This window comes from Leucopleurus acutus (assembly GCF_964270905.1).
Source record: "Leucopleurus acutus genome assembly, chromosome: 4".
Classification (NCBI taxonomy): Eukaryota; Metazoa; Chordata; class Mammalia; order Artiodactyla; family Delphinidae; genus Leucopleurus; species Leucopleurus acutus.
In genome coordinates this window covers 115,487,130-115,511,943 of record NC_139146.1, presented here as the reverse complement: position 1 = coordinate 115,511,943, position 24,814 = coordinate 115,487,130, and the positions used below count along the sequence as shown (strand labels likewise).

General features: G+C 40.2%; 1 protein-coding gene across 1 annotated transcript; it reads right to left on the bottom strand.

Moving 5' to 3' along the window:
* BMP3 (bone morphogenetic protein 3) lies at positions 1–24,529 on the bottom strand. Its single transcript, XM_082838021.1, has 3 exons — positions 24,202–24,529; positions 6,769–7,679; positions 1–353 (listed from the first exon to the last, which is right to left on the bottom strand). The coding sequence occupies exons 1-3, from the start codon at positions 24,524–24,526 to the stop codon at positions 162–164; spliced, it is 1,428 nt and encodes a 475-aa protein (XP_082694147.1). The 5' UTR covers positions 24,527–24,529; the 3' UTR covers positions 1–161.
* Positions 24,530–24,814: the final 285 nt, after the last annotated feature.

Below are 24,814 nucleotides of genomic sequence, written 5' to 3'. Positions count from 1 at the left end.
ACAGTCCAGTTCTCCCTGGTGGAAATCATCAGTATATTTACTCATTCTCTTTTGACCATTAAAAAATCTTTTGAAATGAAAGGCATTGGCAGTGCAAAAAAAAAAGTCCATAAAAATAAACTAATGATTGAATTAAGCATTCAGATGAGTTCTTTGCTGGGTTATCTGCAAGCGCAAGACTCTACCGTCATGTTTGGATATACCTTAAGTACCACATTCTTATTTTCATCAAAGAATAATATGCTGAGCGAGGACATCTTTTCTGGCACACAGCAAGGCTCAGGAATCCCAGGAACGACGCCCACAGCTCTCACTATACTCTGGATGGTAGCATGATTTGATGGCTTCAAAGACTGGAAAAGAAAAGAGAGAACACCAATTAGGTGGAACTGCTTTTCTGCTCTCCAGCCCTCATCGCTAAAATGTATATATTATGAATCCGTTTCAACAGCTTACTAAAGCCCTGGCATCGTTACACATTCAACCCAACCTCCAATATCACCATCACCAAAACGGTGATTTGTCATTTACTAAGTGCCGGCTCAGTGCCAGGCATGTTCTGTGTAATATTTCTAATCCTTACAACAAAACAGCCATCTCGTACATTTTACAGGTAGAGACATAGACTCAGAAAGCTTAAACGACATGTCTAAAGTCATGTAGACATGTAGAGTGAGGATTTTAATCCAGTTTTTAAAGCAAGAATTGTTTAATTTAAAATGACTTACTCCCCAGAGAATTAATACACCCTAGGTTGTTCTGTATAACAGGTTTGCAATGGAAACAATTTGATCTTGATCCTATGCTAATCATAAAGAGCCCTTAACAAGAACCTATTTAACATAGATATTTTTGCCACTGCTATGGTGAAATTTATACTTTGTTTTGCAAATTTATATACAAATACATATACAAAATACATATACAAAATACAAATACATTTTGCAAATGTATAAACAAATTTATACTTTGTTACACTTTGTTTAATGATTACCACCAGGATGAATTGATGGTGATTACACAATTGGCCACTGGGGGTCACTGTTGCTCAATGGGTTCAGACTTAAAGGTTGTAGCGTCTTCTAAGTCTGGGGCATATTCTCAGAGAATAATCTAGAGGGCCTGAGGTTATCCCATGGCTGTCAGAAGTTTGACCAAAGAAACCTGGGTAAAAGCTGTTCCCCAGAAATGCCAAATGGGATCATTAACGTCCACGGGAGACGTGTGGTTTTATCTAGAGAGTATCATCCAGCTCTGCTAAGCATTGAAGACTGGTCACTCTTCCAAGCCCAGAATGCTTAGGTATTGCCAGAGTGGTAAGAACTTCTTCATGAGCGGTGCCACAATTTTCAACTTTAGTTCTCCCCAATGTCTCTTTTAAGCAGATGAAACCAGTTTTGTTTCAAACAAATTTAAAAACAGGAATTTGGTAACTTGCCAGGGATCATGTGTCAATTCAGGTGTGGGATTTAGGCCAAAACTTTGGTTTTCTAATGTCAAGATTTTGAGCCATGTTTCAGAGGCACCTCTGCCCCCAGTGAATTAATTGGTATTCTAATTTTACACACCTAAAACTCCCAGTATGGGAAACTGCAACAAGTTAAAAGGTTAAGAGTATATACAAGCCAAGGAAGAAGCAAATAATATAGAAAGCTGGCACAGTGTAAAAAAAAAATAGGATTGGGGGGAGGGGGGCAGAAAAAGGGCAAATCTGATTTGTCTCATCTCATCTTTCAATCTTAGTGAAAAAAATTATCCATACATTAGACTTCAACATTATTGCTAACAGGCATAAATTATTTTAAAATTAGTCTGATGATGGCCAGCTGCCTTATTTACTCTTTCTTCCTAGAGCTTTTAAGTGTATGTTAAGAAGAGTAGTTAACTTACAATTAAGTAGCATTGCAAAGAAAGGTATTCTCTCTCCTTAAGGATAAGAAGTCTATGTTGCTCTATTTTGCATATCATGTGCCCTGTGGCAACATTACTATCTGTGTAACTGACAAACTGCCATCCATATTGTACAACAGGGCTCAATGGCCACTGTTTGCTATTTCATTAGTATTGGTGATTTCTAAAGAAAACTTTTGCAGCTACACTTTTCTCTATTAATTTATTTTTAAGATTCAATCATCCAAACAGCCTATGATAATGCCCCAAAGGATTTTTTAAAAACCATAGATTTTATGACAATATTCTGTTATTGTTAATGTTTTACTGACTCCTATACTATTTAATTTTCATATAAAGTAGATCTATTTAAGTAGACGAGGACTTGATCCATAAATCCTGCTGTGCATGGCTGGTCCTCAGTGCCTGAAGCAGAGCAGGCTTTCTAGGCACTGAATTAATACTGGCCAAATGGATGAAATACTTATAAATAATAACATACCCTCCACTGTACCTATTTCTGTGGAAATAATTCCCATCAACAAAAATGAAAGGTTCTGAGCAAATGACCTGGCGCAGATATGGAAAATATTCATGGGTGTTCCCTAGGAAAATTCCTGTCATTTTTTTTTTTTTTTTTTAAGCTCTAACTCACAAATGATAGATTCAGGAACTATGAGCTGTCTCTGGTGGGCTCACTGGAATCCAGGTGCAAGCCCTCGATTCCCTGCTGGTGTGTCTTATCAGCAACCTCTCAGTTTTCGAAGGAGTTGTCCCCTTTTTTCTCACTGTGAAGTTCTCTGATCAAGCTGCAGTGACCAGGAATAATTATATCATGCACAAAAGATCCATGCGGTCATTTGCTAGTGTGGAGCATTTGCCAGTTTATCATTTTTGTTTGTTTTTGAGCTCCGATCACATTTCTCAGGACCCTCTTTACGTAGCTTAAGAAACCTAGTGATGGCAAATGCAAACCTGTGTTGTTTTTCTCCCCAGTCTCCCTTTTTATTGAAGGTGAAACATGACGTTGACATCTGTTTAGGTCATTTTTTTTTTTTTTTGCTTAGGTAACTCGGTACATCAAGATTTAGGATTTTTAGAGTTCATCTTCATGATCAGAGATTGGAACTGGAAACCTCAGGAAATTAATTGAGGGCACATCATTTTGACCTCATCCATGTGAATTTCTTCTTTATATAGGATGCTTGGTTCAAAGTGTTTAGCTTCCTTGCTCCCTAATTCTGTGTCTTTGCTATTCCCAGCCTCAGCACCATTCCATGAAAAAAGTCCTTCACTCCTCCAATCCTTGCTGGTTCCCTTGGACCTCTGTCAGCAACAATGGCTCAATCATTCTCATCTGAAATCTCTGTTTTCCATCTCTTTTATGGTGGTGAGGGGAGGCAAAAGCATACGGCTTGGCTAAAGCTACATGGGTATTTCTCATCTCGTGGCAGAACGCCAGGGGTCTCTTTCCCTGGGAGGACAGATTGGCTGTAGGGGCTAGAAATCAGAAAAATTCAAGCTGCCGTGTCTGTGAATGAAATCTGCAGTGGTCAGGCCCGCACCTGCCAAGCTGTGGGTGATGTCCTCGAGTTGAATTTGATTACAAATGCGTTAGCAGGGGAGAGTATGTCATCAGCTCCAAGCCTTCATTCCTGACTCAGGCCATGGGGTTTTGCTCCACACTCTTCCAGCCCACATGGGTGTGATAGCCCAGAAACTAACTAATTGGAATCAGTGAAAGGGCAAAGCCTGGAATTTGGGAAAGGCAGAACACAGCTGTTCTGAATTACAGACAGGTTGTCAACTTTTGCAGACAAAGAACCCGCTCTAGAGAGCAGGCTCTCACTCAGGAGGCCAGAAGGAAGGAGGGCCAGCAGAGGAGTCTGGCCTGGGAGAAATTTTCTCTGGGGCAAAATGTATATCTACAGTCTGAAAGTTCTTTGGCACCTCACTTATTCCACATGTGTTTGTACTGATCTGGTCAGAGACCTTGTTTTCCTCTGTTGCTCAGACTATATTTTTATTTAAATAGTTTACTCTGCTTACCATGCTGGACACTGCTGATAACAGCAACACTGATTAGGTACCCCTGATGTCACAGCTTCACACTGCTTCACGCTTCCCATCCTCTAGGTGACTGTACAATTTGAAAGACACAAAGCCTGGAACACTTAAAGGGAATCACTAAAAAGCTTGAAAAGCAGATCCACACAACGTGATGAGAGACTGAGAACTCCACATCACAGCCAAACTTCTACTCTCAACTTGGCAGAAGGACATCTCCAACTCAGAGAGAAAACACCCTTATCCCTGTTAACTCTCCCTGCAGTTCTGATGCCATCTCAAGTTTTGACAACTATTATCATGAGTTCAGTGCTGCAACCAATGACCTCCTGATTCTATTACCCTCCAAAGAGGTTATGGACTGTTGGACTGAAGGGAGAATCCAGTTTGAAGCTTTGTGATGTTTAAAAAGGGGTAAGAAACATGTACAAAACTTTTTCTTGTCTTACGTCTTTTATTCTTTTGATCCCTTTTCCTAAGTGCTTTTTCTTCAGTCCCTTACATTTGATTTTCTATTCTCCTCAGTCCATTGGCCATTAATACAACAATAATAATAAACAATGGCCACGAGTAATCATGTCAATGGCAAAAATTTGTTGAGTGCCTACTAAGCACAAGGTGCTCTATGATCTCATTTCCCCACTCTTTTCATTATGTAGATACTACGATATTTTTATTTACTGTGGTACCTCTTTCAAAGATGAGAAACCTAACATACAGAAAGTTTGAGTAACTCCCCCCCAGCCAAAAAAAAAAAACCACAAGAAACACAAAGCTGGTAAGAGGTGGAACCAAGTTTTAAGGCAAAAGGATTTGACGACTCAAAGTACGATGTGTGGACCAGTAATATCAGCAACATCTAGGGGCTTGTGAGATATGCAGAATATTAGGCTCGACCCTCAGAACCACTGGATCAGAACCTACAGATTAACAAGATCCTGAGGCAAATTGCAGGCATCTTAAGGTTAAGAAACCCGGCTATGGTCGAGCATGCACATGTAATCATTCTGTTGCACTACCACACTTCTTTCCTTAAACTTATCTCTCCTATTCTTAACTTAACCCTTATAAGTTTTTGAATTATTATTCTTTAGATCACTGAGAGCCACGATGAAGATCTATGGAAGCAAGGTTTTTGAACAGGAAAAGCAAGAGGAACCGACAGGAAATGGGAGAGGCAAACTGGGGTAATGTGGAGACCAGGCCGGGTAAGCCAACTGACTAAGTATCGCCACATTATCATGGCTCCCTGGGTCTTAAAATCTGGAGTCAAGAAGAGGGAAACTCCTTCCCCAGGCTACCTAGAAGAAACCACAGTTTATGAGAGTGAGAGGGATTATTTGGAAGACTCAGAGACCCACTTAAAATCAGTCATCCCAGGTTTAGAGACAGTTTGAATCCATTTCTGCCTCTCAATGCCACAAAGCAAGCCACACTGTAAAATAAAGATTCATCACTGCCTGCTATATTTGGCATCTTTGTTGTGTGTTTTAAATGCTATCGCAGTTTGACCAAGTTTCGTTTGATCAGTAAAATGTCCTTTATAAATATTTAGACAAGATAAGGCAGTTTATGTCATTATAAATGTATATAGTGCTTACTTTGTGTTTGTGTTGACAAAACATGGAATTCACAAGGTCTAGAAAATGTAGAAAGCTCATCCTCCTGAGACACTGTAATAGGAAAATGGGATTTCAGTCAAGGTCCTGGCCCTGAGGCTGACCTGGTCTTGTTCAGTCGGCCCTTTGCTTTATGGGTGTGTTGCCCTTAGCATCCCAATGATCACAGGCCCGTAACATGAATAAGCTGCTTTAAAGATCTGTAAGCAGAAGTTGGTCACTTTTTGAGGCAAAGGGTTTTTTTCCTCCATCCACATACAATAGCAGAAGTTGCTTCACTTCAAGTTTTGCAACAAACAAACAAAAACAAAACAAAAAAACACTCTTATTCTTCCTCTGAATTCTATTTCTAGGAACACTTTTCATTGTATAATCCAAATTGTTACAAGCTAAGAATGAAAGTGCAGCAATAAGCTTAATGGAAGGCAAAGGGGTACAAATATGTTTTATTAACTCTAAATTCAAAGAGAACAGTCGCTTGGACTTGCTGTGCAAGATGGAGGTGGGGTTGGGAAGGCTTCTGAGAATATATCTGTCAGGATTCTGAGTACTGATAGGATGAAGTTCAGTCCATTGATTTTGGAAGAGGCACAGGTAAGCTCTGACTGGTTGAAACGGGTCTTAGAAGTCTACAGAGTCATTGTTCCCTATTCTGACTCCTGTTCTGATATTTATCAGAGAAGCAAATGATATAAGCATCTGGTGGATTTCATGAGGTAAGTTTTCCTAGCCCAACCCTGGTCCTAAGCCCCATGATGACAATTCATTGCACAAGAGACTATCAAAAAATGTTCTGCATCAGTCCAATTAGTCCTTCCTTTTGCTCTCATGACATTCACTCATTCCCTGAATACACCCTCAAAGATCAGCCTTCTACCATTTGGGGCTTGCTTGTTGTGGACCGGCACAGATTCACATGTGACCAGGTAGCTGAATATGCACTGTGTTTGGAAACAATGCAAAAAACATGTTTTACACATACATTTTTTTCTCATATCTTTCTTCATACCAATATTGACTTCATATTACTTTAACAACCATTAAAGAAAAACCAAGCATAACCATGTTACCTATTACACTTTAGAATGCAAGAATAAAGGTCCAGATGGATTTTGTAAATGGAAACACACACTCAACATGTGCCTTTCTACTCTGTGGAAATAGGAAGGACAGGACAAAGAACAATGGCTACCTTTGGCATGGGGAACTGGCATGCTCCGGAGCAATAATAGGCATCAAAGGACTTGGGGGAGATAATCCATTCACTCCAGCCAATATCTGCAAAGTCCACTTTAAGGTACCGCCTGGCACAATTGCGAGGTTCAATCCATTGCTTTCTTCTTGCCTTCTTCAGGGTCTGTTCATCAAACTGGAGCGTCTGGCTCTTCTGGTGAGGTCCCTTTCTCTGTTTCTTTTTGTTCTTACTCTTTTCAGGGGGCTGAGTCTGAAGAGTCTTGTAAGGTTTTCTCTCCTCCCATACCCCATCCTCCTTATACTGATATTCTGCCCCAGGAAGCTCATTGTTCTGCAGAGGCAGCAGGACCCCAGCAGAGCGCTTCTTCCTCCGTTCAGTAGAAAGGGCAGCCCTGATATGGCTATCCAGTTTGGGCACAGCTCCAGTGGGGAAATTCCGGTGTCCTTGCAAGCTTGATACCACACTCTCGGGCTCAGAAATCGCAATATCATTGGCATACACCAAGATATAAGGCTCAGGAAAGGGTGTTATCTTCTTTGGCAGCTGGTGGCCTTTGGAAGTAATGTTAAATCCTATGAGGGACTCCTCATTTTCCTTGGCTTTCCTCAAAAGTTGAGTGATGTCTTTAGACAGCCAGGAAACAAAATCTCGATGAAGTTTCGCTCCATCTACTGAAAGATGACCCAGGAGTTGACTTTGGTTTCCGGTGGATTTGAGGATCCACGTAGAGAGCTCAATGTGAATGTGTTTCCTTTGGGAATGATGTGAGCATCCTTGGGACACAGGACAACTCAGGCTGATATTTATTAGCTCTCCAATATAGAAATACAGTGTGGCAGATAAAATGTTTTCAGACTTGGTTAGAGAAGTCAGGTTAAAAATATGCAGTTTCTCATTTTCAAGCGTTCCTAGGAAGAAAAAAAAAAAAAAAGAAAGAAAGTAAACAGGAGTAAACGTGACCCTACCTCACATCATATACAAAAATTAACTCAAAATGAATGAATGACCTAAATATAAGCACTAAAATCATAAAATTCTTAGAAGAAAACATAGGGGTAAAATCTTCATGGCTTTGGATTTGACAGTGGATTTTTATATATGACACCCAAAGTGCAAGTAAGAAAAGAAAATAACATATAAATCAAAAAAGTAGATAAATCCATAAAATAGATAAACTGGACTTCATCAAAACTTAAAATTATGTGCATCAAAAGACATTATCTGGCTTCCCTGGTGGCGCAGTTGAGAGTCCGCCTGCCGATGCAGGGGACACGGGTTCGTGCCCCGGTCCGGGAAGATCCCACAGGCCATGGCGCGGCTGGGCCCGTGAGCCATGGCCACTGAGCCTGTGCGTCTGGAGCCTGTGCTCCGCAACGGGAGAGGCCACAGCAGTGAGAGGCCCGCGTACCACAAAAAGAAAAGAAAAAAAAAAGACATTATCAAGAAAGTCTGTACAACCTACAGAATGGAGAAAATATTTTCAAATCATATATATGATAAAATCTAGGACCCAGAATATAAAAATAGCCCTTACAACTCAAAACAAAAAGACAAACAAATCAATAAAAAATGAGCAAAGGAATCAAATAGACATTTCTCCAAAGAAGATATACAACTAGCCAACAAGCACATGAAGAGATACTCAACATCATTAGTCATCAGAAAAATGTAAATCAAAACCAAAATGAGGTACCATTTGACATATACTAGACTGGCTATAATAAGAAAAACAAGGTAACAAGTGTTAGTGAGGATGTGGAGAAATTGGAACACTTTTACATTGCTGGCTATAATGTAAAATAGTTCAGCTGCTGTGGAAAACAGTTTGACAATTCCTCAAAGTTAAACATAGAAATATCACATGACCCTGCAATTCTACCCCAGGTATAAACCCCAAAGAATTGAAAACAGGTGTTCAAACAAGTACACGTACATGCACGTTTATAGCAGCACTACTCTTCACAATAGCCAAAAGGTAGAAACAACTCAATGTCCATCAATGGGTAAATGGATAAATAAATGTTGTATAGTCATATAATGGAACATTATTCAGCCATAAAAAGGAATGAGGGACTGATAATGCTACAATGTGGATGAACCTTGAGAACATTGTACTAAATGAAAGAAGTCAGACACAAAATGTCCCATGTTGTACGATTCCATTTACGTGAAATATCCAGAACAGGTAAATCCGTAGAGACAGAATGCAGACCAGTGTTTGCCAGGGGCTGAATGTGGAGAAATTGCTTAATGGGTAGGGGGTTTTACTTTGGGATTATAGAAATATTTTGGAACTAGATAAACCTGGTGGTTGCATAACACTGTGAAGGTACCAAATGCCCCTGAGTTGTTCACTTAAAAATAGCTATACTTCAATTATGTAATTTTCACCACAATTAAACAAAAGGAGTAATTTTATAAAACTGGATGAAGATTAAGGCAAGGGTCAGCCATTTTTACTAATTTTCTCTTTCCTTTACTGAAACACGCTTGTAAACATAGTGGTATGAGAGCTGAGAGTTCTGGCTTTTAATTATGAGACTGCCAAGAACTATTCCTAGAATTTTGGCACAGTGTCATGATAGCATCTTATCTGAAGCAGCGTCTAGCCTACTGGTTACAAGCATTGGTGGAAGTAAATTCACTTTGATTCAAATCCTGGCTCAGCCACTTATTAACTATGTAACTATGTAACTCAGCTACTTATTAACTACGTAACTAGTGCTCTCATTCATTAAATGGAATAATACTCCTGTCATCAGAATTAAATGAGATGTGTGTAAATCAGTTCATAAAGGGTCCAGTAAGTGTTTCTTAAGTATAAATTATTATTGTTGTTCGTACTGGTGTTAACCATAATACATGGATTACCCCTTCTTCTATCTTCCTCACAAAGTTAAGGGTGCAGGATGAGGGTGGGTAAGCAAGACCATATAGCTCCATTTTCAGATAACATCTGAAAAATGAGTCACACAGTCAAAAGTGTCATGAAGAATTAGTGCTGTTGTGGAGCTTGTCTAAAGTTTATGTAATTACATGAATATAAGAGTTGAATTGCTTCTGTAGAGTGCGACAGAATTATCGAAACTGGGCAATTTGTATTTCCAAGTCTTCAGATGCAGAAATGAGAGAGAGTAACAGAATGGGCGATTGATTAGTAAGGGCAGAAATTGGTTCCTGTTCTTGAGATCATCTAATGACCTAATGGTAAGGCTGAGCTTAGGCTCAAGAATCCTCTGTCCTGGGATTGGTCACCAGAGCCTGGGCCCTCCTCCATACACTTGTTTCATATACATATTTGTTTCAGAAACATACACGCAATCGTGAAATTATGCTCTTGATCAAAAACATATTTTAGTAAAAACAAAACATTTTTATAAAGATCTGGAAACTTAAAATGAGTTCATTGAGTCCCCATTTATAAGGGAAGTGCAGTGGGAAACATATTTTACTCATTTCTAACATTGTGTGAGGGAAAAGGAGTAAACTGCCATTTGTGAATGTTTGTGTAATCCATGACACCAGGATAATATTTTACAGACCTTTATAACAAAGCCATGGCATCAGCCTTGTTCAGACTCTAGCTTTAATTCATACTTTTAATTCATACATTCAAAGAGCGTGTACTTTTACCCAGATGGAAGTTTTAAATGGAAGGAAAGAGAAGTCACTCTGTTCTAAGTATGTGGCAATCAGATGGTTGCCAAAGGAACACACTGGCAGGGAAGAAATGAACTCCGAGAGATGTGGGTGATGGTGTCTTATTGGGGAAACCAATCCTACTCCTTTTGCCTACATTTTGCTTCAAAATATTTCCTTCTTTCACACATGTTTCCAGACACCTTGTGCCCTGCTGTTAACCAGCCTTCACCTTGTGTCTAATCTTCAGTATCGTCTCATAAATGTCACAGAACTCGCCATACTGCCTCTTCTGATGGCTTTAATTTTAATTCAGTGCCTTCGTTTGAAGTCAAAGCCCTATGGCCCTGCCTCAGCTCCACCACACCCAATAGCTGTACTCAGGCAAATTACCTAAACTCTTCAAGTCTCAGTTTGCTCACCTGTAAAATGAACCCAATAGTATCAACGGCAGAGTTGTTGTGAGAATTAATTGAAAGAATGCAGGTAATGCACATAGCCCTTAGGAAAAAACTCAATGAATGTTAGCTAACTAGACCTGCAATGTCCACTATGATAGCAACTAGTCACTTAAGTTTGAATTGAGATGTGCCGTAAGTGTAAAATACACACTGTATTTTGAAGCCTTAGTATAAAATATCACATTAATATATTTTATATTGATTACGTGTTGAAATCATAATATTTGGATACACTGGGTTAAATGTTGTGATACTGTGATTTATAATAAGAAATACATATTTGGTCTTCGTCTCTGTTTCTGGTCTAGAACTCCGAAAACTCTAGGAATTTCCTAAGTGATGAGAGACGTGAGGTGTCCTTTGTTATGTTAATGAGGTGACTTTTGGAGGTCACCTAAGAATGGGGTCTGGCTGCCTGGGAACCAACCCTGTTATTGGGGATTTGCACTTTCAGCTCTAATCCCCACCTCTGGGGTGGGGAGAGGAGCTGAGGGTTGAATTAATCACCAATGGCCAATGATTTAATCAGCCATGCCTACATAGGGAAGCTGTAACAGGGAAGAGCCAAATGTGACTACATACTGGATCTGTTTCTTTTACTTTAACCTTTGCTTTCCGCTGCTTTTGTTCACCAAAAGGATACTGTCTATACATAATGGCCTGCCTCAGGGAATCCTGCCCCTCTGCCTGAATGTTAAACGAAAGTGCCTTTGTTCAGGGAAGCATCCGGACCCTGTCCACCTGAGGATGGCTGCAAGAAAGAAGAAATTAACACACCCCCTCCCCGAGGCTGGCCATTCCAGGGGATATTTCCAAAACTTATGGCCTTTTTACTTTACTTCCTTATCTCCTCCCCCTCTCTGTGCTATAAAAGAAACGGGCATCCAAACCCTGATAAGATAGTTTTTCAGAGACACTAGTCTGCCATTTTCTTGGCTTTCCAATCCAATATTTTGTCCTGTCCTGTGGTGAGCAGAGCGAACTTGGACTTGGTAACAAAGCCTCCATAAAAATTTTAAAAAACAAGGTTTGGAGGGCTTTTGGGTTGGTGAGCAAAATGGAGATTGGGGAGAGTGGAGTGCCTAGAGAGGGCATGGAATCTCCAAGCCCTTTCCCCTACCTTGCCCTCTGCATCTCTTTTATCTGGCTGTTCCTGAGTTATATCTTTTTATACTAAACTGGTAATCTAGTGAGTAAATGGGTTTCCTGAGTTCTGTGAGCCACTCTAGCAAATTAACCAAACCCAAGGAGGAGGTTGTGGGAAACTCCAATCTGTAGCTAGTTTGGTCAGAAGCACAAGAAACAACCTGGGTTTGGGACTGGCATCTGAAGTGGAGGACAGTCTTGTGGGACTGAGCCCTTTACCTAGGGAATTTGATGCTGTCTTCGGGTAGATGGTGGCAGAATTCAGTTGAATTCTCAGACCCCTTGCTGGTGTTCAAGAATTGCTTGTTGGTGCGGGTGCAGAACATTTAAAATGTAATATATTATTGAAATTAATTTCTCCTTTCGCTTCTCATATTTTTTAATGTGGCTACTAAAATTTTTAAATTACATATGTGGCTCACATCTGTGGTTCAAAGTAAATTTCTCTTGGACAGTGGAATGACCACCATTTTTGTGGTCATATAGTCCAAAAGGAAAGAAAAAAGGCATTGTTTTTCAAAGGCGGTGAAGAATTAGGAATTTGCTAAACATGAATATGCAAACCAAAACATAAGTTGAGCAAAAGATTATTTTCTTGGAATGCAACACACCTTCCTTTATTAAGGACATTATATTAAGATAATTTTGGTGAATACTTTTAAATTTTCCCTCCAGCTGTAGCTAATCAGTTCAATCTGCAATCAAAAGTCTAAGACCGGGCTTCCCTGGTGGTGCCGTGGTTGAGAGTCCGCCTGCCGATGCAGGGGACACGGGTTCGTGCCCTGGTCCGGGAAGATCCCACATACCGCAGAGCGGCTGGGCCCGTGAGCCATGGCCACTGAGCCTGCGCGTCCGGAGCCTGTGCTCCGCAACGGGAGAGGCCACAACAGTGAGAGGCCCGCGTACCGCAAAAAAAAAAAAAAAAAAAAGTCTAAGACCAACAAACTGCTCTAAAATAGAGTTAAATGGGCAGTTGAGCAACAGTGCTTTATGGCAAAGCAATTATACACATAGCTTCAATTGTGTTATTTGTGTATTACACATATACAACCACTACAACCAACAAAGAACAGGAACTAAAGCAAAACAAATGTTTTACTTTAACAAATATGAATTGAACACCTATTAGGTGCTGGACCCTTGGCTGGGTCCGCTGCCCAGTGGCCACTGCTGTCCACACCAGGACAAGGGGAAAAGATCGATATGCAGGTAGCTACGCCGTGATGATGCTACTTTCCGTCAAAGGTGTTAACTATGCTTTTGGAGCACAAAGGAGGGAGCAATGAACTTTCCCCATGTATGGGGAAGAGGGACATATGGGGAAGATGCAACCTTTAACCAGACTTTTAAGAATGAGGAGAGAAAGGCAAATATCATATGATATCGCTTACATTTGGAATCTAAAAAAAAAAAAAAACCGATATAAATGCGCTTATATACAAAATAGCAATGGACCCACAGACATAGAAAACAAACTTATGGTTACCAAAGGGGAAGGTGGGGAGGGATAAATTAGGAGGTTGGGATTAACAGATACACACTACTATATATAAAATAGATAACAAACAAGAAGCTACTGCACAGGGAACTACACTCAATATTTTGCAATAACCTATAAGGTAAAAGAATCTGAAAAAGAATATATATATGTGTATAACTGAATCACTTTGCTGTATACCGGAGACTAACATGGCATTGTAAATCAACTATACTTCAATTAAAAAAAAAATGAGAGGAAAAGGGAGCGTTGGGGAGGAGATAAAAGCAGCACATTCTAGTCACAAGCAGTGTTGGACATCTGGAAGATTTTGCATAAGCAATATTTCCAATGTTTAATGGGAACTTATAAAAATATCCCAGATTAACGTAGTTATTCAAGTCCTTACAGACACCTAAACTGCCGAAATTCAGAAAAGGAATGGCCAATTCACATTTAGCTCCTAACTAAAGGTGTTGTATGATACCTAGCACTCGATACCTTTGCTATTTCCACCCAGATGAGGAGATGCATTACCTCTGCCTGTCCTAGATCTCCCTCCTCCCCATGTCTTTTAAAACAGTGAGCTAGACGTCTCAACAATTCCACAAAACATTCCTTGAACCCATACTTTATTTTTGCCTTCCCTGACTTTAAGCATTTCATTTCCGTGCAAGTCAATGCTCTTTTCCCTAAAACAAGTCAACAAGTACTTAGTCTTTATAAATGGACAAAAAGAGTAGTGAGAGAGCTGCATGGAGTCGAGTAGATGAGTGCAGTAGAGTATATAAGATAAGATAAATACCTCCCTGCAAGTTGAAATATGTGGTAATAATATCTATTCAATTACTCTCATGCTTTTTTAGATTTTATATTAATTTATCTTTTCAAAAAAGTATCTTCTCGTATACTTAACAACAGGAGTTTTGCAGTAGCCTTCTCTCTCTTCCCCATGAGTAGCAGACTTATCTGTGAAGAAGATATCTATGTTGAAATATCAGTGAATGGAAAATACTTTCGTGTTCACTTTTTCTATTCTTCTGAAATATTCCGATACTTACCTATTTGGAATCGATGAATCCGGAAACGGAGGTATACTTTCTGGTTAATAAGAACAAACATATAATAATAATATTAAAAAGCAATGGCAGATGTTATCAGGTTACAAAACAATAGTTTATGTATTTTTAGGCTGTTGGTAGTCTTCAGGTATTAGAGAACGTAACTGTGCCATGCCAATCCAATTCTATCTAGAGTTGCATGCTTAATTCTGGGTGCTCTTATTTTAACTAGTTTATTGATATAAAAGAGAGCAACTAGGAAAGTAACCAAGATGTTGGTCTTAAAGTTATTTCTTACAAATTTGAGTTAAATAGAGAATACTTGCTCTGGAAGAAGAAGAAAAAAAAGGTTAATCGGTGACGTGAGAATTGTTTGCAAATATTTGAGGGGCTGCAGAGAGATCAGGGTTTTTCTTGTCAGTGTCAAAGATGAGAATTAAGTCTAAACGTGATAGCTGAATGGAACCAGGATCAAGGTCAAAGTAATGACTTTCTAAGTGTCTAGCCTGAGGGTGAGACCCCTGTGGGACCAGGCAAACAGAAGAGAGATGGTCATAATTCAAGACTATTACAGGAGGATCTCTTTACGGTAGGGAAGGTGTGAAAAGTGAACTAGATAACCTCTCAGATCCCTTGCAAGGAACTACGATAGGCTATATTTCCAGCTCTTCCTAAGGAAATGTTTTTGACGCCAAAATATAACTACCAATAGGTGGTGCTGTTTTCTTACTGTTTGCTGGCACTAGCACAAGCTTGGATTTTTCCTTGCTGAGAATACGTCTACTGTGGTCTAGTTAGGATGTGCCATTGTCATGATAATCTTATTCTGAATTTTCTAGAGTCATAATACCTGTGAATTGGAAAGGGGTTTAGAAGTCAGGTGAGTTTCAGAGCAAGCCATACTTTCCTTTGCACATCTGTTAGGACTTTGCCGCTGCTGCCACTTCTCCCTGAAATGCTTTTACCCAACGTAGTTCTCCTTGATGATTATCCAGATTCGATTTTTAAGGCAAAGCAGAGGCAAGCTTGTCACGACAACCCACTCCTTCGGTTCAGACCCCTCCTCTATTACTATTTTCATTATATTGTTATTCCTTCCTAAGACCATAAATTCCGTAAAGACAAGGATCTGTAGTAATTACATCAGACTCTTCAGTCCCGAGCGTGGGGCTTAACTCTTAAGCGGTGCTCAATAAATGCTTCTTTTGTGAATAAACAGATTTAGTCCAACCTATTCATTGTAGAAATGTAAAAATGAAGGCCCATAAAGGCAGCCAGCTGGTGAGCACTGATTTTGGAGAGGAACCCAGGTCTTGTACTACCTATATGGACTTTTTTAGGAGTTTGGTTATTAGATAAAGGTACAAGATCTATTTCTGTTTTCATCTGAAAAGAAAGCACCTGCACGTCATGAAACCAAGGGCTCAGTAAGGCAACTGTGACTTGGGACCAGCTGTACTATTGCGACAGTTCAATTCCTCTCAGGGAGCAGCTTAGGCAGTGCCCAGGGAGTGGTGAGTGGAAGGTCACCTTCGTGCTGGCCCACACAGAACGTTTTCAAAGGGAAATAGAATATACAATGGAAAGCTTTCTATGTAAAGTCTGATTTTAAAACAAATAGACTAAATGAAATCTTGATGATTTGTTAAATCCCCAGGAAGCAGGGAAAACATTTTAGTCATACAGAAAATATGTAACTAAGAACAACTCTTTTTTTTCCACCTCTTTCTCCAAACAAAGCACAGCTGCTAGAAATGCAGGGGTGCCTAGGACAGGGCCATTTACACCCACGGTCACTGGCTGAATATTTGCTGTAGATTATGGAGTCAAAGCTGCAGTTCCTCTATGCCACCTTCGGTTTCCGGGCAAAGGTGAGATGGAGAGATTCTAAATAGAACACAAAGTCAGAATGTGGTTTTTCTTGCAGTGTTCCAGTCAAATAACTACTTTTATGGGATCTCAAAACAATCGTTCTCTATGTCCAAAGTAAAACATGGCCAAAGATGGTATAATGTATGTTTTTCTAGAACAGCAAAATGTTCACTAATCAGTTTATCTGCTCTTAGCCTCCACCCAAGGGCATTCCTAGACTGTGAGCTCTCGGAGGGTAGACCCATGTCTGGATAAAGTTTTGAACTCCTAGTTCTTTGCACAGTCTGGAGCATTGATATCCTGAAAAATACTTGTCAAATTTGTTGAATGAGCAATGGTATAAACTTACCAGATTCTAAAGTGTTTCCCACTTCACACTAAAGTGAAAAAGCTTTCAAGTGAAAAAACTTTCAAGTCAGCAAAAGATCTTCTTGGGGATAAGTACTGTTGGAGTTTCAGTTCATCAGAAAAGAAGCATTACAAGAACAGTGGTATATAAAATAGAATAGTTTTGCCATTCAACGTATATTTTGTAAAGTGCCTCATGGAAAATTCTTTCATGGCAATCTTATTTTTAAAGGATCCTTTGCCTGGCAAATAGTTTTTCTACTATTTTTTCTTATCTAGTCCTCTGAACATCTAATTCAGGTCAACTGAAATATTTACTGAGTCCCTACTGTGTGGCAAACTATGCCAGGCCTTCAGAATACAAGCATGAAATGAGGTATGCCCTTTGCCCTCCAGAGACTTGGCCCCTGCCCCATCATCCTCTTTCTAGCAATCCTATCAGGCCCCAAACTCTCTGCAGCTGTGAAAGAAGGGTAAGACGTCTTTATCAACTTACTTTTGAACTCCTCCCCAGGGTAAAACTGTCATAAAGACATTAATATACCTTCCAAAGTGAAAGAAAGTTACCCTTACATAAGCTAATAAACCATTTGTCTGGGGGAAAGGCCCACTAAAAGGGCCAGATGAGACCAGAACTAGAACGTTAATCAATCCTAGATTTCAGACGCTGGTTAAAAGATACTCAAAACTCCAGAGACGTAAGCTTAGAACAGAGTGTCTCAAACATGCATCAGAATCACCTTGATGGCCTGTGAAAACAAAGATTTCTGTGCCCCAAGCTCAGAGTATGATTCAGATGGTTTGGGTGGGCTGGAGAATTTCTAACAATTCCCGGGTGATGTTGCTGCTGCCAATCCAGGGACCATACTTTGAGAAAAATTAACTTCAAGAAATCACTATAAAAAGGTGCAACTCTGCTGCATGCAGCCACCAAGGTTAGGACAGAAACGGTAATTTCTCGAATGTAGGTTTGGCACAGCATAGATTGTATTACAAGAGGACTACTACCGCTTCATATTTACGTTGCTACCCAGATATATCCTTTGTGCTACAAACAATTGCAATTATTAATGTTTTACGTAGGTTTAAGGTTTTGTGGGAAGCTAGAGAGAAACAGTATCTCCAAATATTAAGAATACCTCATTTATATAGGGCTTCCAAACTTTTAATTCATTTTCACACTCAATTTTTTTCAATTAAGTTGCACCATCTTTCTGTGAGACTAGCACAGTAGGTGTGACTTAAGCCATTTGATAGATGTCAAAACTAGGCCTAGCAATATTAGATAACTTTATTAATTAGCAATTCAGCCAAGATTAACATTTAGATCTCTTAATGCTTAGCCTCAGGAAATAGAAAAACTGAAACTCTAGGAATTTATTCTCTTCTTGAAAACCATTTATCTTAACCCATGCCTAAGTGCAGCAATTATACTCAACTCAAACAGTCTTTAGATTAATACCATGCAATTAAATTAAAATTTTCTTTGAAGGAAAAGCAAAGAAAGCACGTTGGGCCTCAATAGTTTTAATTGTAAAATCAGAGGACTGGGCAAAGAAGCTTTCATTTCTAAAGCTATTGGATGCAATTATTTTATAAAAGGAATATTTAACACTTACTATAATATTTAATAGGAATATTTAATATTTACTCACTCAATAAAGGAAGAACATACTGAAGTTGCTAATACAGTAGGATCAGTTTGTCCAAACACTTTTATTTACAGTGTGCCCAAATAAAATCAAGGCACTGCATTTACTGTGGTTCTATTGCCAAGAAATGATGGGTCGTAAAGGAAGGTAGATCATTGAAGGAGTCAATAAAACCCCATGGTCAATTGGCTTTATGACTTACATGCCGATGTTTCAGATGAAAAAAGAGACATTCGTGCCTTTAATAATATCATCCCTGAAAATATTCTAGGACACAGCCACCACTAACATATGAATAGACTAGCAATGTTAATGGATTTTTAAATATATTCCATAGATGAGGGCTCTTCGGTCATACTGTCATGGTTTACTATGGTCCAAAGTAGATATTATCCTGGTATACTTGTGTCACTTGATTAATACTATGTCAGTGTTTCCATTACAAAATTCTATTTTCATGTGTTCGTAATATATCCTAAAAATTCACTCTGAATTGAAACTTGGCGTAGGAAAGTTCAAATAGAGACTCTTTGTGATGTCAAGCTTCTTTCCACCATACCACTGAAATAAAGTTATTAAGATACTGATTACTAGGGTATACACATTGGATATATGAGAAAACCATTAAAATTTTAGGAGAAAAGTTCTGACGTAGGAGCACAAAAATCCTGAATAGAAAATACAAAGTATATGCAAAGTTGCTCAATAATTTTCACTAGGCTTTTTGATAGGTATGAGCTTTATTGTATCTAATAAATACAGCAAACAAATTGGGATTATATAAGAGATTTGATAGGTATCTATAACCAAGGATTAATTGTGGTAAAACATTAAAGAAGTGATGTGCATGACCTCTAGTGACTTTTTCCACAAATAAAGTAGCTTTCCTTTTAAAAGAATAATACCAGATTAGATGTAAAATAATAAATATTAATCCTATAGAAGAAAACAATGAAAGAGAATTCATACGGAAACAGGCAAAATCAAATTTAATGACAGAAACTCTAAAATTACATTCAGAGAAGTTTAAGATATTTAATCAGGAAGATGGTAGAGTCGGCCCTTGGTATTCGCAGGGAACTGGTTGCAGGACCCCTGCAGATACCAAAATCCACAGATGTTTAAGTCCCTTATATAAAATGGCATACATAGTATCTGCATATAACCTACCACATCCTCCCGTACACTTTAAACCATCTCTAGAGTATTTATAATTCAACAAAATCAAGTTTTGCCTTTGGGAAATTTCTGAAATTTTTCTGCTCAAATATTTTCAATCTGTAGTTGAATCCTTGGTAACCAGGGATGTGGAGGGCCAACTGCACAATGCCAACTGGACTCAAGTCCAAAAACTAACAATGTAAGTAAACATCCTGAATAAACAAATGAGAAATGAGACAGTTTTCAGTCATAATATTCACTTGAATTTTGCATATCTTCTTTCTTGAGAAATTAGGAAGGCTCTGAACCAATGTTTACCCAAATAGATATCTTAGAACCATAATTCTCTAAAATGCTCTCTTGGGGAGAAAGTGATCCACGCTTAAGAGGGTCCACTAGCATTTAAAGGACCTGAAAGGTCCCAAAGCAAACTGATCATTTTCCCCAAACTTATTTGACCAGGGAATGCAATTTTAAGTAACACCTGTTAACATCTTTTAAAGACCCTCTTTTAAAAAATTTTCTCCTAGAAAATAAGATGATTAGAAATCATAGGTTTTGAGATGAGCTCAGTATGTTTGAAAAACTGTCTGGCAAATACATCATGATGCCCATTTCTTCTTCCATTTAAGTAAGGGGTTGGACTTGCTTTCTTTAAAGCCTCTTCCAAATACAAAACTGTATAATCCCAAAATGCTTAAGAGCAGGTTTGACATCCACATCTCTATTTAATTTTTAGAAAAATCTGAACTGGGTCAATCAAGTGCTTATAAATTTCCACTGCTTAGATAAAATGTCTGTAACCCTTTGAATATATTCTTAATTATGTATATATTTTTAATGTACAAATATTCCCCTAGTGAATTAATCTGCTTAGGCGATGTTTTTCATTGACCCTCATGGTCTCTTGGTCTCTTTGAGTGTGTCTAACTATACTAAAAAGCTAAATTTAAATTATTTTCTAGGTAATACATTCTCTTTCTCTTTTCCATTAGCATAGATAATCAAGAATTCATGGTTTTATGGATTTTTAAATGTCAGAGATTGTAAAGCTGTCTTGTCTATTACAGTAAAAACTTCATTAAGGGCTATCATGTATTCAAAGTAGTGTGTAATTCAAAGCAGCTGCACATCCAGCTCCCCCTCTCCAGATGTACTATTGTTCTTGGAATAAAAACATCAGATAATCTAAGTACTCTTTAATTTCAAGCCTAGTTTCTAGGTGCCAGGAATTTCAAGGTAACTGTGTTTTAATAAAGTTGTTACATCCCCTTGCCATCAAATCCATCAAAAATGATGCTTTCCCACTGGCCCATGCATTTTACAGGACTGGCTCCTATTGGAATGATTGTTTAGCCCTTAATTATATCTTTCCTAAAGCCTTATATTTTAGACTTACACTTCAGAAACATGTCACTTTATAATTCTTCATTTTTAAAGACTTTTGGTTACAGTTGGAAAGACTCTCCCCTTTCTCACTGAAGGAAAACATTCACTTTTGGGTCTGACTTTCCTCAATTTTCTTTTCTTTTTGTCTCTGAAGTCTGTGTGATTTTTTTTTTTAAGGTGACATAAATCCACTGAATTGCAACCATTTTTGTAGTTACATGTCATAAATTAAAATAATGATAGTTTCCTGATAAGAACATCTGTGCTTTAATTGCTTTCCCTAAAGAGGTTAAATTTATGATTAAGAAAAATAAGATTAAGTGACTATGGAAATGATGAGAAACTAATGAACACAAAGTATGTATCTTAAAGGACCAAGCCAGGAGAAAACCTCATGTAAAATACTCTTTTTTTATTACATAGAAGCCAAGGACAACTTAAACTAAGATTAAAATAAAAGCTGATTTCATATCCCTCTTGTCTTCCTTTAAGACGGTGTGTTTTTCTAAAGCCGAACTTCTCTGTCATCAATAATTTTGTAAATTACCTTTTACAAAGGGAAAGATAAAACGTATCTTTATGTAAACCCTTACACATCACAAAAAGACTTATGAGTTCTCCAAACTTACGGTTTTGGCACACCAACTGCACACCATTGAGGGAGGAGAAAAAGGTTAGCAGAAAGTGTATTTAGGATGAATGCCACCCACCATCAAGTAATGGTTTAAGTAGAAAGTAATCAGAGGGAGACCACAGCAGCTAAATTTCAACCAAAGATATTCTAGGTTTAGAACAATAAATAATTTTAATCAGGTATGTTCCAAGGAGCAAATAGGGCTCTAAGGCTATAACTCAGCCTGAATAAGCACTGGGAAAGTCTGCCAGAACAGCAGCCACTCCATAGATACAGCACACACCTGACCTTCCATTAAAATCTGTAACATCCTTCGTACGGAGAAGCCCATACATTGTGAAACTTAAACACTACGGACTAGAAAACATATTTAATTTATTAATGCAGACAGCATCTTTCGCCTGCATCAGAATGTATGTCACAAGCTGAAGGATGTTACAGAAATGCTGTTATGGATAAAGGAGAGAGACACACACGAAAGCCTTAGCACCTTCCTGGAGCCCTGCCTTATTAAAGCCAGAACTGCCTCATAATAAGGTCCTTCTAGTGTGTTAGTAACTAAACACTCTTGGAAGGGGTCCAAGGCGAACAGTCTCTCCAGAAGTCTCCAATGTAGTAACAGGACACTTCAGCTTCCACAAAAACCAGTGTCTACATTTGATGAATAAGTCATTAAGACAGTCTCTAGGATGTTAAAGGAATTACTTTTCTTATCAGGGCACGCAGCCTTGTATATATGCTTCAAGCTGCAATTCATCATTTCAAGGGAACTTCTGGCCTCTGTATCAGAGTTTATCATTTGATGGTATAAGACTACAGAGAGGCTGATAAGGGACACTCTGAAATTATAATGCATGGAGTGAGTTGGACCCCAAAAGTAAAGGGGGCTGAGTTATTCAAATCCTTATCCATCTCCCACTCATGGTTCCCTCAGTCTAAAACAAACATACAAAAACACTATACAATAGTTGTGAATGAAACAAACTCACATGCTACCTCCAAACCTCGTGATTCATACTAAAATGAAACTTGCCGATACCAAAAATGCTATTCACCTTTTGGGTACCTCAGCTACTCCCTGGGAATAGTACCAAGAAAATGAATATCGAGATAAGAATGATTCCAGTACCTTCATAATTGCCACCTGCCTTGCCCACCCAACTACCCTTGTTTCTCCCACACTACTTCTTCATTGAGCTCTGCCCTTGGAGTTGCACTAAAGTAAACAGGGCATTCACTGGTGTGGTCAGCTGTCAGGACAGCCTTCTCAAGTGGCTGACACAGTGTGGATGAACCAGAGCAGGTTTCTGTTTCCGTAGCAAAGGCCAGCTCCTTATAGATCATGCTCGTGGTTTTAAGAAGAAAGTGAAATCTGGTTCAGCTCAGACTATAGCTGAAGACTTCTGCATTAGAAAGCATAATTCACGTTTATTGTAAATGTCATCATGCCTATGAGCTCTAGAGTATATTTACAGTGTCAACCTAGGGCTTTCCGTGATGGATGCTTTTGTGTTCCTCTTTTCCAGGAGTCCTACATATTAAAGCTTTGGGAGATTTCTTTCTAGTGATTCTGACAGAATTGATAGAGCGTGAGGCACGGCCTCCTTACTTGAAGTTCTTGGCTATTTTTCAACGGTTCACTGAAGACAGGTCCCTTTATCATGAATGTAGTGAACAAAAAAGCCTGGTGCATCCTCAAAGCACATAAACCGAGTTAGTGTCCAGGAAACTTTCCCTCAAGCTGTTAGCACAAGGGAGGCAGGCTGTTAGCATAAGTTATTCGCTTCACCGCAGGGGCCAGGAGAAACCTTGTTAAGCCATGAATTTCAGTCCGCAGTGATCTGTGTGTTGAAAAACGGGATGAGCAGATTTTCATCGGCGGATTCCAAGAAGTGTTTACATCCACGGCTGCTCCCCTCCCTTCCAGCTCCTCCCAGGGTGGGTGGTACAGCCCCTATTTGCCCAGATGGGTTTTAAATAATCGAAACACCCAAGCACCTGGTTTAGTTTGTGTGTTTGCCACCAAGGGACTATCAAGTAGAAAGTGTCAAATATAGTAACACAGAGGACGCGAGTTAAGAGGAGGTGCAAGGTCTGGAGAAGCGACTGTCTAAAAGCCCAAGGGAAGGCATCTAGTTCAGGTGTGACTTTTCTCTCTGGTGCCCCCGGGATTGGCATAAAATGACATCTGCCTCTAGGTAAACATGGCTAAAGCCCAGTCCAAGGGAATTTCCGCTGACCGACTTAAGAAACATCAGCACAAGGTACCCCAGAGAAGCTCCAGACACCCAGGGCAGGAGGACCCTGTGGGCGGGGTGGGGGGCAGCCCCTTCCCTTCTTTCACGCACTTCCTCCAGCCGACTCCCTCCAGGGCTCAGCGCCCTTCTCTCCACTTCTCCCTCTCAATTCGGACTCTACCATTGGGCTGACTCACAGGCGGGATGCGGGGTGTGACAGGACCGAGGGGCTCGGAGGGCAGCTGGAGGGCGAGGGAAGGTCTCTAGGTAACACAGGGCAGACGAGGAAGCCGTGGGGGTCCCGGGAGACACCTGGGGCGGGAGCGCGGAAAGGGGGCGCCTCGGGCACTCACCTGCTGCTGCGGCTCGAAAGCTGCGAACCGTGTTGCCCTCGCGCAGGGGCTGGGGGAGCAGAGGGGGCGAACCCCGCTCCGAGGACCCCGGTGTCCGCGCCGCTTCGGCTCTGCCGCCGCCTCTGTACCTGTCGTAGAGCCGCAGCATGTGCTCTGACACCTTGTCGAGCGGCTGCGGGAGGGGGTCTGGGCCACCACCTGCCGTACGGTCGCCTGGCACGGGCTCGCGGAGCTCCGGGAAATGCTGCTTGAGTCTCTGTCCGTGCGCCAGGCTCACGCACAAGCAGCCCAGCCATAGATGGAGCAGTCTGCGAGCCCCAGCCATAGCGAGGTCCGCGTCCGCTGCTGCGTCCTGGGGGCTCCCTCTGCGGCGCGCAGGGCCGGCGGCAGAGAGGAAGGTTGAACTCCCAACGAGCTGAGCGAGGGCGCCCGGAGCCCGGACGCTGCCTGAGCAGGACAGCGACCAGCCCCACTTTTTGCGCCGGTCGATCGCGGACCGGCAGGTGGGCTCTTCCCCGGCAGCGGCGCGGACCTCACCAGCGCAGTCTCCACTCGGACCCCAAGAAAGAGCTGAAGTCGTGGCGTGTGCGGCCGGGGAGTTTTCGAATCTGTC

Coding starts and splice junctions, on each gene's coding strand:
- BMP3 (XM_082838021.1), bottom strand. CDS start 24,526: ATGGCTGGGGCTCGCAGACTGCTCCATCTATGGCTGGGCTGCTTGTGC. Junction 7,680..24,201: donor CTTTCGAGCCGCAGCAGCAG/GTGAGTGCCCGA, acceptor TTTTCTTCCTAG/GAACGCTTGAAAATGAGAAA. Junction 354..6,768: donor GCCAGTTCCCCATGCCAAAG/GTAGCCATTGTT, acceptor TTTCTTTTCCAG/TCTTTGAAGCCATCAAATCA.